The sequence below is a fragment of the Quercus lobata genome, chromosome 6 (assembly GCF_001633185.2).
Source record: "Quercus lobata isolate SW786 chromosome 6, ValleyOak3.0 Primary Assembly, whole genome shotgun sequence".
Lineage (NCBI taxonomy): Eukaryota > Viridiplantae > Streptophyta > Magnoliopsida > Fagales > Fagaceae > Quercus > Quercus lobata.
The window spans coordinates 45,760,843-45,778,690 of NC_044909.1; the positions used below are offsets into that span (position 1 = coordinate 45,760,843).

Below are 17,848 nucleotides of genomic sequence, written 5' to 3' on the forward strand. Positions count from 1 at the left end.
CCCGTAATTATCTCCATGAATCCATCAAATAAGTTAACTTCCGTTAGCAATTACAACTTTAATAGTCGTTGAGGAAGTTAACTCCGGACTCGTTGGCTTCCACAAATCTTGGGGAGGTTATCTGGACAAATAACCGTCTGTAGGATCTCTATCTAAAGGACCGATCTGAACCCGAGAGAGGTAAGAACTTTTCTGAGACTTGACTCCCAAATACTTGGAACTTCATTCCTGTGAGACTAACTTCTCCATCGGAGGGGGTTTGGCCGGTCTTCTCCGATCTCCTCTTTGACTGTGCTTGCTTTTTGTGGGCCTTCAACCGCTTCAGTAGCCCACCGAAGTCAGATTATCCACCTTACTGATTCGGAGCGATATCAGTATCTAGTGTGATGATTTTGGAAAAAAAAGAAAAAGAAAAAGAAAATATACTTGATTCATGAATATCAAATTTTTAGGACATCTCTAACTAAACATGCACAATTCTTGTTCTATACTTTTAGTACAATGCGGATAGTGATTTATATATATATATATATATATATATATATATTTTGTTTGTTTGATGTAAAAACCACCACAACAACCAAAGGGAAAAATATTATGACAAAAATTGACTTAGGGACTAAGTATAAACACTTGACAACAAGTCTTGTTTTTTATCTTTCAATTGAGCCATCTGAATTGTATATATATTTTTAAATTCTTAAATGTCACATGGCTTATATTTAAATAAAAATAGAAGGGAATTGGAGGATCTTATCTTGAGTTACCAAACTAATCTACTTAATTAGACTATGTGTTTGTAATGGAGGGAGAAAAGAGGAAGAGTAGAGGGAAAAATGATCGAAGTATACTAAAACTTTAGTGCATTATAGTCATATTTCATTCTCCTCTGTTCTTTCCATATCTCTCTCCATCCAAACATAGGGTAGAATTGGAATGACAATTTGATGGGAAGTAAATTTAAATCACAAGTACGAAGCTATTTATCTTTAAAAAAAAATCGTTAATTTGACTCATTTGTTGCTCGTTTCTTTGATAATCAGTTCACATAACTACTTTCATATGATCACAATTTGTTTTTAAGTGGCAAGAAGTGAGTGCTAAACAATTATTTTTACATGAACTCACCATTAATATCATTTATATTTTCACCAGTGACTACTTTTTATTTCAATTAAGTGTTTGTTTGGCATGATTAATTTACCAACTTATTTTACTATTCAGCTTCTTTTTTCTACTATTAATGGGTTTTACTGTACTATTAATGGGTCTTACTGTACTATTTCGGGTCCATTTGGATACCGTTTATTTTGCTAAAAACTAAAAACACTGTAACAAAATAATTTTTAAATATGTGAATAATATTGTGAGACCCATTTTTAATAAAAGTTTGTGTGAAAAAAAAGGTTTATGGGTCCCATGAACAGTACACAAGACCTACTGACAGACACATTTCAGTGCAAAATTTACTGGTCAAAAAGGTAATGGGTCTCGTGCACAATTCATAGGACCCATTGACAGACAACATCCCACGTGAAAACATTATTCTCAGAAAAAAAAAAAAAAAAAAAGGTGAAATTGCAAACACTGCCTATAAACGCAATCCAAACGTTACCTTCAATTAACTTTTATTTTTATTTACAATACTTCCAACAAAAATAAGTATATCACAAATATATCTATACCTAATTGTGAAAACAAATGGTAAGAAAAGTTGTGGCCAACTTATTCTTTTATACAACGAATCCAAGTTGACCCAACAAAAAAAAAAAAAAAAAATGTTAAAGAGTCAATTTAAACTAAAATAATTTAATATTTAGATTATTTATAATTAAAAAATTTTTAATGTCGTCCAAAGGACAAAAGTGCGGTCAATGTGGACAAAGCCCGTAAACAGGCAGACAAAGCATGCAACCCGTTTTCTGGGAAGTGGGAACCCATCAGCATCACCCCTCATACGCAATTAATCTACCACTACCCACTAGTGATATACGCCCAAGGAAAAACTATCAAGCTCAGAACCCTCACAAATTGACCTTGCAAAAAACATGGAAAACAGTGTCCATATCTAGGTTGTCAGTGTAATTAAATGAACACTCTGAGGGTAAATTTTGAGTTTCAATTTCCCGCCCAAGGACTCCCACGCAAAGCCATTAAAAAAAATATAAAATTAAAATAAAATAAATTTTCTCTCATACTGATATGTGGTAGCTCCCACTATCGCGAACTTCGCAACGTTTCATTTTATTTTTTCTCTGCTTTTTTGCTCTCTGGACTCACTCGAAACTCCACAGTGCTCCATTTTCTCTCTTCTCCATTCTCTACCAGAGGCTTCGAATCTGTGCGGTTTGTGTTTGTGCATTTCGTGCTTTTAATGCTTAGTAATATCGCTTTTCTGTGAACAATGAAGCTATCCAAATGGCGTTGCGAACAGTAATCGTTTTTTTGAAATCGAAAGTCGAAACCCTAGGGTTTATGGTTATGAAAATGCCTTTTGTTTTTTGTTGTTGTTGTTGTCGTAATTTTTTTTTAACTTTTGGTTCTTTTTTGGTTTGCTTCGTTCTGATTTATTTATTGCTTGACTTAATGTTAGGGTTTGACATGGAGGCGAACAACAAAACGAAGGACGATGGCTCTGCAGAGTCACCGACTTCGGTGCTTGAAGACGAGGTTCGCTTTGTTTTTTTCGCTTTGTTTGGTTCTCGGGATTATGAGGGAAAGTGAAGGCTAGGAAAGCAAAAGGGGAACGGAAAGAAATTAAAAAAAAAAAAAAAAAAAGTGAAAAAGAAATAGCTTAAAGAAATGACACTTTTTTTTGGGTCCATTTTCTGTATTTATGTATAGCTTATGAGAAACAAATGGAACTCTATGTTTGGATTTTTTGTTTAAAAGGTTGTGTTTGTGTGCCTTGGCGTTTTCTCTCTTTGGTCTATTGGGTGAGTCCTAGAACAGTTATTGAAATACTTGCTTGTTGGAAGGGAAAGTTTGGGGGTTTCACAAGAAGCAAAATTTAGAGTTTAGTTCCATTATGTAGTTATGTGGATTATAGGGAAAGAATACCATCAATGATGTTGAGCTACCTTAAAGTTTCATGAATTTTTTGCATTTAAAGATCTTTAAATGACTGGATGACATTGGAAAATATTTATTTTTTGATTATAGCTTTTGGAGATCCTCTTGTACCATATTTATAACCTGTTTTTGTTTTTTAAATTTAAACTGGAAGGAAATGTGTTTTAAATTAATTTTTAAAATTTTGTTAAACATGAAGGATATATGCAAGGCGGAAGTGGAAGTTAAGTCAGAGGAAGAAATACTTGCAGATGCAAAAAATGGAGATACCTCTTTGCTATCAAGAAACATGGCTGAGGAAGAAGAGAAGCTGTTCGAAGCTCGGATCAGGGAAGAACAAGGAAAAGAGCCAGAGGAGGCACCCCACTTGAATGATACCCAGTTTACCAAATTGGACGAGCTTCTAACACAAACTCAGATGTACTCTGAGTTTTTGCTGGAAAAAATGGATGATATAACAGTTGTATCCCCTCGTGCACTTTTCTCACTTGAATATTTATGGTTAGGAGAATCACTTTTCCTTTTTCTGACTGAGTTACTATGTTTTTTGCACGGATAGAATGGAGTGGAGCGAGAAAGTGAAACTGTTGAAAAGAAGACAGGTCGTGGTCGTGGATCAAAAAGAAAAGCTTCTACATACAATACTGTGAGCATTTCTGTGATTTTTTAATAAATTTTTTTAATTTTTTATGTTGATATTGTCATTTGTTGTATTTACTCTATACAGGCTTCCTATTAATTAAAATTAAGTTTGTTCTGTTGTATTGTGTATGTGTAAATTGTAAAAATCTGCCTGTATATACAGATGGAAATTTTATAAAACTAACAGACAGAAGTTCAAATAGAGGAAATTTGATCACTTATTCTTGTATTTATAGGTTATCTTCTGACTACTCTTAATCGTAAAGCTGATCATAGTTTTCATGGATGTGTAAAGGGAGTAACCGCCTTTTCAGAAAGTTTTTACAATGACACAGGAAATATATTGAGACTGTGCCAAATTTAGATTTTATGTTTGTGGAAATTGAGGTGGCCAAAATAATGATTCAGGAAGCTTGAGTTGCTTTATTTATGTTGTTGCACTAGGTATGGTGAAAAAAACAAGTACTTGTTTTGTCACATGTGCTCATATAGAATCATAGGTAGGTTTTGTGTACAAATCCTTGTTTTCTTGTCTTTTATTTATAATTATCTTTCCTTCTCTCTTATGCCGTGTTACTTATCTTGATTTGATATGCAATTCCAGGTAGGGTGGATCATTTGTTAACTGAGCTAGTTGGTTGTCTGAATGCATTTGTATTCCTAAATAAAGTGCATCAGTTTTTGTCAGGGACGCATGTTTATGGGCCTTTTGATATCTGGAAAGTTAAATATATTGTTCCAACATTTAGTAGGCCATTTTTTTTTCCAGTGGACTCTTTTATAATCCTGTTTGTGGGTCCCTTTTAAGCAATCAGCTTTGTAAACCTGATGACATGGTTTTTTCTATTCACGATTAATCAACTTCTATAAGTCTATATCAGGTCAGATATTGTATTAGTGCATTTTAACATTTTCCTGAATTCCAATGTTTATAGACTCTCTTCTCTTGTACATAATTTCTTTCTTGATGTTGTTTGTACATACTTCTTGCGGCTATTTCATCCTTTGCATGAAGTAGTCTTTTTTAATAAAATTTTTCTTACTTATATAAAAACACATTTTCCTGAATTCCTATTATTAACTTTCTTAGAGGAAGGCCAAGAGGGCAGTTGAAGTTATGCTTACAAGATCTGAAGAAGCCAAGAAACCTGAAGATGTGAACCTGACTGAGGAAGAAAGAATTGAGAAAGAACAGAAAGAACTTGTACCTTTGTTAACTGGAGGAAAACTGAAGTCCTATCAACTTAAGGGTGTAAAGTGGTTGATATCATTATGGCAAAATGGGCTGAATGGGATCCTTGCAGATCAAATGGGGCTTGGGAAAACAATTCAAACCATTGGCTTTCTTGCGCATTTAAAAGGAAATGGACTGGATGGGCCTTATTTAGTAGTTGCTCCTCTTTCTACTCTCTCAAATTGGGTAAATGAGATTTCAAGGTAAATTCTCATCTTGAACTTTGCTAAACTAGCCTGAATCAAGTATTGCTTCCATGTGCATCCTCATATTTTATTATTATTTTGTAATTTTTTTTTTGGTGGATTTAAAAAAAGGTTTACACCCTCAATGAATGCTATCATTTACCATGGTGACAAGAAACAAAGAGAGGAGTTACGAAGGAAGCACATGCCTAGAACAATTGGCCCCAAATTTCCTATAATTGTAACTTCTTATGAGGTGGCCTTAACCGATTCAAAAAAGTATTTGAGGCATTATAGTTGGAAATATCTTGTGATTGATGAGGTGAGTGATCGGACTAATTTGTCTACAGAGTTGCTTTTGCCTTTTCTTACCTATATCTTTCTTCTTAAAGGGACACAGGTTGAAAAACTCAAAATGCCTATTGCTGAAGCAATTGAAATACTTACCGGTAGAAAATAAGCTTCTGTTGACTGGGACACCCCTGCAGAATAATTTGGCAGAGCTTTGGTCTTTGTTAAACTTCATTTTGCCTGATATTTTCTCATCTCATGAAGAATTTGAGTCATGGTAAGTATGCTTTGCCTATCTGTCATTATTATTATTATTTTCAAAAATTCCATATTCTCTATTTTGATTTTTGTTAGTCTTGTAACCTGTTTTATGAAAAGGTGAACTATCTTTTTAAGTAAAATGGCAATATAAAATGGGAAAAGTTAACAGATGCCCTAAGAGCATTGGTTTAGGAAGTATTTTTAGATATCTTTTATGGGAAAAGAAAAAAGTAATTGATTATTTTAAGAGCTTTTTATATTTCCCATAAAAGTGGTATTAAAATTTTCTTAAAATGGTCCACTAACAAATGCCCTAAGGGCACCCATTAAGTGGCCCCACATAAAATATAATGATAGAGCTCATACTCCATGAATACTTTTTGCTAGCCTCTTGCTATATCGTTACTGCAATATGCCTCTTTATTTCTAAATGCTGATATATTCTCAGTTGGAAAATAAGTCATAATCTGGTTCCCCTAAATATTGTAGCAATCCAACAATTAATAGTATAGCATTCATTTGAGTGGAAGATGTATAGATTTTGATATATCAAGACTGTGTTAGCTTGCTACAAGAACAGGGATTACCATACTCTGATGATGATATCTGCTACTTATGACAAATTATTAGATTTTGAAGAACCTTTTTTCAGGTTTGATCTGTCAGGAAAGTGCAACAGTGAAGCAATGAAGGAAGAAATGGAAGAGAAGAGAAGGACTCAAGTACTTATACTAGCTATAATTGTAGATTACTTATCAAGCAATTTACAATGAATATATAATGCTTATTGGCTTTTCATTACTGTAGGTGATAGCAAAACTCCATGCTATATTGCGTCCATTTCTTCTAAGAAGAATGAAGACTGATGTTGAGCAGATGCTGCCTCGAAAGAAAGAGATCATACTGTATGCTACAATGACTGACCATCAGAGGAATTTCCAGGATCACTTAGTTAACAAGACTTTGGAAGACTATTTGATTGAGAATGCAAGCGCTGGTACTAGATCAATTTTGTTAGTGAAAAGCTCCAATGAGTTTGCATTGAGAAAAGAAAGACATGGGACTCATGCCCTGTGCAATTTATTATCTGGATTTACTTTTATTCTCCATCCTCGTGTCTGTACTAGGGAATTTTTTGTTTGTTTTTGATTTCATTTCAAAGTACAATCATTGACAAACAAAAATTTCATCCTGCATTGATGATGGGAGCACAATGTGTGAATTAGGTCATATTTGAGGCTGTTGCTACTAATGTCAATGTGCCAGATCATTTAATATTATCCTTCCAAGGCACAAACAGCTGGCCTAATGATCCTTGCGTTCTTATTGATTGTTGATTTAATGGCAGATTAGAAGAAAAAGATTTAATGATGATGCTGTCATCTGTACTTTTCATTTTAATTTATTTTTCTGCTGTAGTTAAGTCCTTTGCATTGCTTGTCCAATCTAATGCAACAGCATCCAGTGTCTAGTTCTAGAAAAAAAAATGGTATTATGGCTTTGGTTACTTGTATCATATTGGTCGTTTTATAAGCTGGATCAAGATTTTGGATGATCATACAGCATGTTAACTTTGACATGTTGGTAGGATTTATCTATCTGATGAAAGACTTAAATTTGTTAATTAATGTTAATGTTTTTATTTTTTTCAGTTTATTGTAATATGATTTCTGTAATTTTCAGGTCGTCGTGGTATGAAAGGAAAGCTTAATAATCTGATGATCCAACTTCGGAAGAACTGCAACCATCCTGACCTCTTGGAGTCTGCCTTTGATGGCTCATGTATTTATATATTTATGTGCAATTTATTTTGGGTATTCATATCAAATGGGTGATGTACAACTTTCCCAAGTCATTAATTTTTCCTTATTTTTTTGTTCACAGATTTTTATCCGCCTGTTGAAAAGATAGTTGAACAGTGTGGTAAATTTCGTTTACTGGACCGGCTGTTGGAACGGTTGCTTGCTCGTAAACATAAAGTATGGTTTTGATCTTTTCTCATTTAGTTCACATTTATTCTCATTTCTTATTTAGTTGCCTACTCATCTTCCATTTAATTTGGAATCAGGTTTTGATCTTTTCCCAGTGGACCAAAGTTTTGGATATCATGCATTACTACTTTGTTGAAAAAGGACTCGAAGTTTGTAGAATTGATGGCAGTGTGAAGCTTGATGAGAGGAGAAGACAGGTTTATGTTTCTCTAAATTTTATGAGAATTTGAAGCCTATTTATGTTAATTCCTGTATTACTCATTTGATAATTAAGAAATTTTTAAATGTCAGTCTTGTAAATTTACATATTGTGTAAATATTTTAAGTTTCTGTGCAGTGAAGAATGGGAAGCTGTTAGTGATATTAGTAGGAGTCTTTTTAGTCGTTGGTGTGTTATACCAAATTTCTGATGTGCCATTTCATCCAAACTTTCTGTTTGTTTTGCTGCAAGCCATTTTAGCATCTTGTGACATTCAGATTATTTATTAAACTGAGCAGTTTGTCTTTCCTTGTCATTGCCTTTTCTCTTTTTGCACCTTCAATGCAATCTAAGCACCTAGGTGGCAAATGGCATAACTGTGTACTGGTGAAGGAAATATGCTCCTTCTGATAGGCTGCATTCTGACTCTTGCATCTGTTACTACAATATGATCTACTTATGGTTTTGTTTAATGAGTCTTGTTTAGTTGAGGTTGTAATTTTAAATTTTTTTTTCCCGACATATCTATTGTTGAAAGTAGACAAACTCTGGAAAAAAAGAAAAAAACATTTCCAGTTGTGTTAGTGTATTTGAGTGTGCAATGTACATTATTATGTGTTAGTGAAGATGGTTTATTTCTCTTTTTTCGGCATTACCTGTTTTTTTATTGTGTTATAAACATGCAATTTCTTTGGGGGTTTCCATAAATTGGATATTGTGGAGGGTTATCAAATCTAGCTTATTGGAAAATCATTTATGTTTTGTAATCAGATCCAGGAGTTCAATGATGAGAACAGCAATTACAGAATATTTATTTTAAGCACCAGGGCTGGTGGACTGGGTATCAACCTCACCGCAGCCGATACCTGTATACTCTATGACAGTGATTGGGTATTTTCTTGATGCTATATTCTCTTATCGCTTTCTTTTGCTACCATTATAAAAACGTATTTAGAGTTATAAAGTTTTAAAATGATTTCTTTTCTTTTGCATCCCAGAACCCTCAAATGGATTTGCAGGCCATGGATAGGTGCCATAGGATTGGTCAAACCAAGCCTGTTCATGTTTACAGGCTTTCAACCGCCCAATCTGTAGAGGTAACTCTTATGGTTTTTGTTTTTGTTCTCATTATATAGCTAAACAATTCCTTTTGGTACCTGAACATTTTACAAAGTTTCCATCAACAGGGTCGCATGTTGAATAGAGCTTTTAGCAAGTTGAAGCTTGAGCATGTGGTCATCGGGAAAGGGCAGTTTCACCAAGAAAGAAACAAGCCTAACGGCACAGATATCATGGAGGTTTGCCATATGCACTTAATTTTTCCTCCAAATATGTTATTTACTATGTTGGTATGCCACTCCTATGTTGGTTTTCTAGAATTTTCCCCCTCTTAAAAAAATGGAAATTATTTATAGCATTTCTTGTTAATGAATATCGTAGGCATGCTGGGGCTGTGGTCTGCTTGCTTTCTGAAATTTAGTGGGCTTAGTTGATTAAGTTGTGATTTTATGTAATTTTGTATGTGCTAGTTTTAGATTAAATTCTGAGCAGGACCGTGAGAAACAGAATTTTAGGGTTTTTTTTTTTATATAATTATTTTATCCATCTGATGGTTGGTGATTAGCATTTCAAAGTTAACGTAAGTTTGTATCTTGCAGGAGGATGATCTTCTGGCACTTCTCCGAGAGGAAGAAACAGCTGAAGATAAGATGATACAAACAGATATTAGTGATGAAGATTTGGAAAGGGTCATGGATAGAAGTGATCTGGTTGTAGGTGCATCGAATGTTGATGAAGAATCCAATGGTGCTATTGCTTCAATTCCCCTCAAAGGCCCTGGTTGGGAGGTGGTGATACCAACTGCAACTGGAGGCATGCTCTCTACTCTTAACAGCTAAGTACTTGTCTTGTGGGCATGGAACTCGGACGATTTGGGGCTGAATTATCTGTGATTTTTGTGTTCGGGATTTTTGGCTTCTTTGTAAGGGCTTGAACTGGTAGGAGCAGAAAAACGCTATGGAAGGGCTCTTCCTTTTGTAAATGTTTGCGAGAGCCATTTTGTATTTACTGTTAACTTGATATGCGGAGAATGTTCCATGCCCAAGACATAGGTATAAGATGAAATTTAAATGTGATGAATGCAGACGTTGCGTAATTAAGTCAAAATTATTTCTTGTGTATTGATGTCTGATGGCCAGACAAAAAAGAACGAAAAAAGGAGTTTAGAATCAGTGAATGTCAATGTCTACTCCTGGCACTTGAACTACAACTTACTATGTGATGGTGTTAATTGGTGGGCTTTTGGGAGTTCATTCCGTCATGTAGATAGTGAAGTAAGAATGCCTTCTAGGCTTGAAACATTTTTAATATTGTATAAGAATTTCGATTGAGTTGTGAAAATCATGTAGATGGTCAAGTGAGTTGTTTTATTCTTGGTACATTCATGGTTGGAGGAGGGGGAATTTAATCCTTGAATGTTTGTTTTGAAAACGCTAGAAGATGGCAATCAATTTAGCTATGAGACATTTGACAAGTGAGAATATTTTTCGAGGCTTGGTTATTTTTAACAATGTATAAAAAATTAAACTCGTGGAATCTCATTTCATAGAGAAATTTTAAAATGGTTGGGGTGGGATAATTTAAATCTTGAATGTTTTTGTTAGAAATCCTAAGAAATGTTAATCAACTGAGTTATAAGACTTTTGATATGTGAGATATTTGTTGAGACTTGATTATTTTTAACAATGTATAAGAATTTTAAAGTTGTGGAAGCCCATTTTAGAAAGAAATTAAAAAAAAAACAAATAAAATTCTAGCTCTTGAAATATGAGATATTTGTCGAGGCTTGGTTATTTTTAACAATGTGTAAATTTGAAATTATGGAAGCTCATTTCATAAAGAAAAATTTTTAAAATAAAAAAATTGTTGCCTCAATTGAGTTATGAGACTCTTGATATGTGAGATATTTGTCAAGACTTGGCTATTTTTAACCATGTATAAGTTCAAAGTTGTTGAGGGGAAAATTTTTGATGTTCCCAAATAGAATATGGGGTAGTCAAGTCGAAATTTGACGATGAGCCCTTGAAATAAAGCCCAAAGGCTTTCGTTGTTGTGTAAGTCCGCCCAAGCAAGAGATGGGGGTTGCACCCTAACAAGAAGACAACAATAAAGCCCAATAAACATGTTACTGTTGTTAGTTTGTTATATTATTAGTCCTTTTATAGCATCATAGTTCAAATCAGTCCTCTAGTGGTACGGTATTATCTCTAGTGGTAGGGTAATTTCAGGTTAATAAGTGTACATGGTAAAAATCATATTTTTTCGTTATTATTATTAAGTCAACATAAGGGAGAACTTCCATAGTTTTCAAAACATTATGACCTTCATCATCATAATGATTTTAGTTTTTTGTCAAACATGAGTGAGTTCGTGCCTTTCATAAGAATAGTTTTCATAAGAATAGTTTTAAATATTAGCAATGTATGTCTTCAATGAGAATGATTTTAATATAAAGTCTTTGTACCTTTTAAGATAAAGATCTTAGTATTGATGTCCATATGCCTTCCATGAGAAAGAGTTTTTGTAATGTGTTCTTGGAAGAGTATTTTGATATGTTTTGAGATGTGTAGAGATGGTGAGAAATATATATATATATATATATATATATATATTAAGATATGGTGTTTGTAATATGTATATGAATTATATATAGATACTTTGTTGGACATGGATCTTGTATATGTATACTTTGTGAAATGTGGAGTTTAAAGATATATGAGAAGTATGTATGGGTATTTTGTGAGGAATGTGTTTGTAAAATATATGGGAGTGTGAGATAGATAATATGTAGGTTAAATATAGTAAGTACATGAGATTATTTGTGTTATGAGTTATGTTGTTTTCTAAGAAGGGAGATTTTGTATGAGAAATAAAGAATGAGATGGAGATGTGTTTTTGGGTAGCAAAAATGATATAAAGTTTCAGAATAACTGAGTGTGGGAAAGATGGGTAATAGATAATGGTGTGTTGTGTTATTATCTATGGAGAGGGATTTTGTAAGAGAGATGGGGGAGTATGAAAATGTGTATGTGGCAACAAAATGAGTGAGATTTCAGAATAAGGGGGTGAGAGAGGTATGGATCCCCCCCCCCCCCTCTTTTGTGTGTAGCTTGGTCCCCTTTATATAGAGCCAAACATGTAACTAGATTAGAACTTAGTTGAACGGAAAAATAGCAAATAAGGAAAAGTCATTGACAAAGTAAGTGGTTTCATTAGGGGGATTTTGTTTTTTAGCCAAAAAAAGAAATCTAGAGACTTTAAGGCTGATGTTATAGCTGTAACAGCTATCAATCATAGCTGTTACAGTTGAAAGATGTCATCCAAATGACATCTTGCTTGGAGGAAAAAAATATTTGGCATTAAAATCATGGTTTGGCTTAAAATGGCAAGATAATCTTTATGGGATCCTCTTGTTTCTGACAGCCAACTGTTGGGATTGGGCATTAATAGGCAAATGACATCATTTTAGAACATGTGTTAATCTGCTGGAGCTTCTACAGCTTCTGCTGGAGCTGTTATTGGTATTTTCGGCTAAGTCTCCTCTCTTGAAAAATTATATGTTTAGTCCATATATAATTTTGGTAAGTAATAGACTAGTTGGTTGATTTTTGATGAAGTCTTAGAGATGTAAATAAGGTCTTTTTGTATTTTAACCAAATCTTGGAGAGTAAGGAGAGCATTAATGCTAGATATGAGATACTAATGTATATTTAGCCATATGCTTGGAATTGATTTATATGAAAATAATAATATAATTAATATGAAATGACATAATTATATTTTAAAACTCATATTATATGATGAACATTAATTTTTACGTAAAGAGCATGGGAAATTTTATCATTTTAAGTGTTATGTGATACGAGAGGCTTATCAAATGTTACCTATTACACACTGACCCATCAGAGTTCGGGGAATTGGGGAAGACATGCCAAGCAACATGCTTTCCTTTATCAACTTTGAACCACTGGAGTTTTACTAAACATACTTCTTGGCCATCCAAACCATGACTCCCAAATTTCTCCCGATGAGACTCATGAGCTAAAAATGAGATGTTGTGCCATGAGCTCGAACTATGGGCCTTGATGAGATTATATCACCATAAGTTTTGGACCATGGGTTTCGGCATTATTTTTGTGAATATGGACTCTTTTGGGCATTAAAATAGATTTTTTCCCAAAATCCATGATAGTTTTGATGTGGTGCGGGTCGCCAATGAAATGAAGCCATGTGGTGTGGAAAATTTGTCCTCAACAAAAGTCATGGAAGCTCATTTCATAAAGAAATTAAGAAAACAAATAAACAAAGAGGCTTGATATATGAGATATTTATCGAGAATTGGTTAGTTTTAACAACAATATATAAGTTCAAAGTCATGGAAACTCATTTCATAAAAAGAATTTTAAAAATATATAAAATTTTATAGAAGCTTGATATGTGAGATATTTGTCAAGACTTGGCTAGTTTTAACAATTTATAAGTTTGAAGTCATGGAAGCTCATTTCATAAAGAAAATTAAAAAAAAAAAATGAAAAATGTTTAAAAAGGAAGCTCATTTCATAAAGAAATTTTTTATAAAAAATTTGTTGCCTCAATTGAGGTACAAGACTCTTGATATGTGAGATATATGTCTAGGCTTAATATGTGAAATATTTGTCAAGACTTGGCTATTTTTAACAATGTATAAGTTCAAAGTTATGGAAGCTCATTTCCTAAAGAAATTAAAAAGGCTTGATATATGAGATGTTTATCGAGACTTGGTTAGTTTTAACAACAATGTATAAGTTCAAAGTCATGGAAACTCATTTCATAAAAAAATATAAAATATTAAAGAGGCTTGATATGTGAGATATTTGTCAAGACTTTGCTAGTTTTAACAATTTATAAGTTTGAAGTCATGGAAGTTTATTTCATAAAGAAAATTAAAATAAAAAAAAAAAGTTTAAAAAGGGCGCTCATTTCATGAAGATATATATATAAATTTTTTAATTTTGTTGCCTCAACTAAGCTACGAGACTCTTGATATGTGAGATATATGTCGAGGCTTCATATGTGAGATATTTGTCAAGACTTGGCTATTTTTAACAATGTATAAATTCAAAGTCATGGAAGCTCATTTCATTAAAAAAAAATTAAAAAGGTTTGATATATGAGATATTTATCGAGACTTGGCTAGTTTTAACAACAATGTATAAGTTTTAAGTCATGGAAACTCATTTCATAAATTTTTTTAAAAAAAAAATATAAAATTTTAAAAAGGCTTGATATGTGAGAGATATGAAGTCATGGAAACTCATTTCATAAAAAAAAAATTAAAAAATAATAATTTTAAGAGGCTTGATATGTGAGATATTTGTCAACACTTGGCTAATTTTAACAATTTATAAGTTTGAATTTGAAGTCATGGAAGCTCATTTCATAAAGAAAATTTAAAAATAAAAATGTTGAGATATGAAGTCATGGAAACTCATTTCATAAAAAAAAAAAAATTTAAAAAATATAAAATTTTAAAGAGGCTCGATATGTGAGAAATTTGTTGACACTTGACTAATTTTAACAATTTATAAGTTTGAAAGTTTGAAGTCATGGAAGCTCATTTCACAAAGAAAATTTAAAAAAAAAAATGTTAAAAAAATTCCGTTGCCGGGAATCGAACCCGGGTCTCCTGGGTGAAAAAAAAAAAAAATTAAAAAATATAAAATTTTAAAGAGGCTCGATATGTGAGAAATTTGTTGACACTTGACTAATTTTAACAATTTATAAGTTTGAAAGTTTGAAGTCATGGAAGCTCATTTCACAAAGAAAATTTAAAAAAAAAAATGTTAAAAAAATTCCGTTGCCGGGAATCGAACCCGGGTCTCCTGGGTGAAAGCCAGATATCCTAACCGCTGGACGACAACGGAATTCTTGTTGCTTTGAAAGTCCTAATTAATAATTTATATGCTTAATAAATCACGTTCCGACGCCAGTTCTGGGCTGAGCGTCTAACCAACTGCTGTTAGCCTTTAACTACTCTAGCAGACCCAACTATCTACTGTGTCGCCAGATTATATTGTGTTATTCCTAGTCCGGATTTATAAAGTTAGTTATGAATTCAAAATTTTTTAAAAATATCTCAAATCTAATTATAATCTTTATTCTTAAAAAATAAAAAAAATATGTGTGAGTACACAACTCGCCATTAAGCAGTTTTTGTCCGCTTTGGGGAGCCAGTCCCTCACGGTTTTGTCCTCGGCCCCGAGTGTGGTCTTTTGGGATTTTCACCTTCTTTGAGGCTTGACACCCTTAGTCCCACATCGGTTGGAGAACCCTCCCACTCATGGTTTATAAGCTTCTGGAGCAACCATGAGTGGGAGGGTTCTCCAACCGATGTGGGACTAAGGGTGTCAAGCCTCAAAGAAGGTGAAAATCCCAAAAGACCACACTCGGAGCCGAGGACAAAACCGTGAGGGTCTGGCTCCCCAAAGCGGACAAAAACTGCTTAATGGCGAGTTGTGTACTCACAATATGATTAAAATTGTAATTCAACAAATTTCAAAAACAAGAAAAAGCTACCAAAGAAACTTTTTTTTCCTAAATTTTAGCACATCTTCTATTTAAATATATTATATGCTTGTTTGACACATTTTTTCCTAAAAACGAGCGCACCAAATCCAGTAGTTTACTAATTTTAAAATCCTAAATTTCCTTCCTGTATAATCTCATTAACAATAGATAAATTCAAATTGAAAAACTATATTAAACTCAAAATAACAAAAGACACTCATCGCACGTGTGGAACGCGTGTGATAAGGCTAGTATAGTTTAAGGAAATGAACTGATGTATCTTATTACTCCAATATTATTCTACAAATTGGGCCATGTGCTAGACCTAAAATGGATTCATGGGGTGTCGTTGGTAGGATATTCTAGTAATCAAAACTATGTGATTAAATTAATTCTCCTTTAAATGTTGTAGGCTGGGGACTCCTTCTCTTTCTTCTTCAAAATCTAATTTATGCTATTGTTCATAAATAAATTTATAATGAATGATTGAATCAGATTTTTAATTGTAAACCACACTTTTTTTTTTCTCTATAGTCCCAGGGACATCAATTTCTTTGCCATTTTCATGGACCCCACCACATATTAATAGTATAGTAACTCAGTTTTTTTTTTTTTTTTTTTTTTTTTTTTTTTTTTTTTTTTTTTTGCCAGGTAGTATAAGTTGAGTGAATAGAATTGTGTAGAATTTAAAAAATTGTGTACAGTAAATATACAAAATTGTTTACATTAGCTGAAAATTTGTGTACCTTGAATGTATAAAATTGTGTACAATCTAGAAAATTGTGGACTTTGAATATATAAAATTGTGCACATTCCTTGAACAAATGTATACATGAAATGTATGAAATTATGTATATTGAATTTACAGAATTGCTTACATTTTTAAAACTTATGTTTGTTGAATATACAAAATTTTATACATAATGTGAAAATTTTGTACGTTTAACGTATAGAATTGTGTACATTGATTGTACATATGTGCTTACATTTTAAAAAATTATGTATGTTAAATATACAAAATGAAAATTATTCGAAAATTTGTGTACGTTAAATGTATGGAATTGTGTAAACTTTTTTAAAATTGTTAATATTAAATATACAGAATTGTGTACATATTTTGAAAATTTGGGCCAAAATGGGTGTGAGAGACCTCGAAAGTTTCCTCTCAAAAAAAAGAGATTTTTGGATTGCTTTTTAGGGCACCTCTCTTTTTGGGTAAGTGGTATGAAGTCGTCACTTATTTTTTTATACAAAAAAAATAAGAAAAACTAAATACATGACTGAATTATTCTCTTCATTGATTGAATAAAAAATTACATATTTGGAAAATTGAAAAATTACATGGCTTTGGGTCCTAGTTACAAACTACCAAATAATTACATGGCTTTTTATCCTAGTTACATTCTACCCAAAATAAAAAGTAAATACAAGGCTTAAATCTACTTAACCAAATACCTAAATCCGGAGGCTAGGTTACGGAATAGGAAGGTGTTAGGCACCCATTCCGTCCAAACAGAGTTTGGTCTTCTAGACTCTTGTGACTAATGTACATTTTTATGCATGTCATGAACGATATATGTTGAACATGTTAAATAAAGATTAAATCACATAAATTTATTTATGAATAAAGTCTCTTCTTTTGTTTAAAAAATTTAGATCTGTTTTGATTGGTAAAAAAAATTGATTTTGATTTGTCAAAATATTAGATCTGTTTTGTAGGATGTAGAAAAAGGTGATTTTTGGAGATAAAAATTCAGATCTGTGTTTATTACATAAAATAAATTTTTTTGATTTAAAAAATATTAGATTTGTTTTTAAGAACTAAAAAAAAAGTTTTTTGGTTTGTAAAAGATCAAATCTGTTTTGTGATAATAAAGAAAATTGTTTTTTGATGACAAAAAAATTAGTTCTGTTTTTTTTTTTTTTTTTTTTTTATATAATTTTTTACAAAAATATGGAAAAGATTGTTTAAGAAGAGAGTTTCACTCATAACATAAATTTATGCAACATGAATTAACTAAAACAAACACAAACACAAACACAATCATGTTTAATGTTTTTCTTTATTTCAAAATCTGTATATGTTAAAAATTCAAATCTACATCTAAGAAAGATGCAGATCCGTTTTAAATTTCAAGAAACAACGTTGATCATATGCAAATTATTGGAATTAAGAAAGAGATCATAACAATTATATGAACAAAATCAAGATCATGCTTTAACCAGAAAATGATTAACAATTCATGTTATGGATAAAGGAAAACATGCATCATCATAAATTAGAATCATAAAAAGAATAGGGTGATTGAAAACAACCTCCTGCACGAGCACTCCTTGTTCTTGAAAGGATGTTTTAGGGTTCAAAGAA

At 32.4% G+C, this 17,848-nt stretch overlaps 1 protein-coding gene and 1 non-coding gene across 4 annotated transcripts; one reads left to right on the plus strand and one right to left on the minus strand.

Annotated features, from left to right (window-relative positions):
- The first annotated feature begins 2,193 nt into the window (after positions 1-2,193).
- On the plus strand, positions 2,194-10,304 carry LOC115994684 (ATP-dependent DNA helicase DDM1). 3 transcript variants are annotated; one of them, XM_031118906.1, is made up of 16 exons: positions 2,194-2,346; positions 2,594-2,670; positions 3,272-3,535; positions 3,632-3,718; positions 4,805-5,151; positions 5,266-5,455; positions 5,526-5,701; positions 6,338-6,407; positions 6,493-6,682; positions 7,369-7,467; positions 7,570-7,664; positions 7,754-7,873; positions 8,647-8,766; positions 8,874-8,972; positions 9,063-9,173; positions 9,534-10,304. In XM_031118906.1, exons 2-16 carry the CDS (start codon positions 2,602-2,604, stop codon positions 9,771-9,773), a joined length of 2,277 nt encoding a protein of 758 aa, XP_030974766.1. In that variant the 5' UTR covers positions 2,194-2,346; positions 2,594-2,601; the 3' UTR covers positions 9,774-10,304. The 3 variants fall into 3 exon arrangements, with proteins under 3 accessions (XP_030974766.1, XP_030974769.1, XP_030974768.1); XM_031118909.1 differs by having other exon boundaries at positions 3,272-3,532; XM_031118908.1 differs by having other exon boundaries at positions 2,194-2,341.
- Positions 10,305-14,765: 4,461 nt separating this feature from the next.
- TRNAE-UUC lies at positions 14,766-14,837 on the minus strand. Its single transcript has one exon. It is a non-coding gene; the product is annotated as a tRNA-Glu (tRNA).
- Positions 14,838-17,848: the final 3,011 nt, after the last annotated feature.

Bases quoted from the DNA above. Each gene is read 5' to 3' on its own strand.
- LOC115994684 (XM_031118906.1), top strand. From the start codon at position 2,602: ATGGAGGCGAACAACAAAACGAAGGACGATGGCTCTGCAGAGTCACCG. The intron at 5,152-5,265 runs GTAAATTCTCAT...ATTTAAAAAAAG, and splicing joins TGGGTAAATGAGATTTCAAG to GTTTACACCCTCAATGAATG. The intron at 5,702-6,337 runs GTAAGTATGCTT...ACCTTTTTTCAG, and splicing joins CATGAAGAATTTGAGTCATG to GTTTGATCTGTCAGGAAAGT.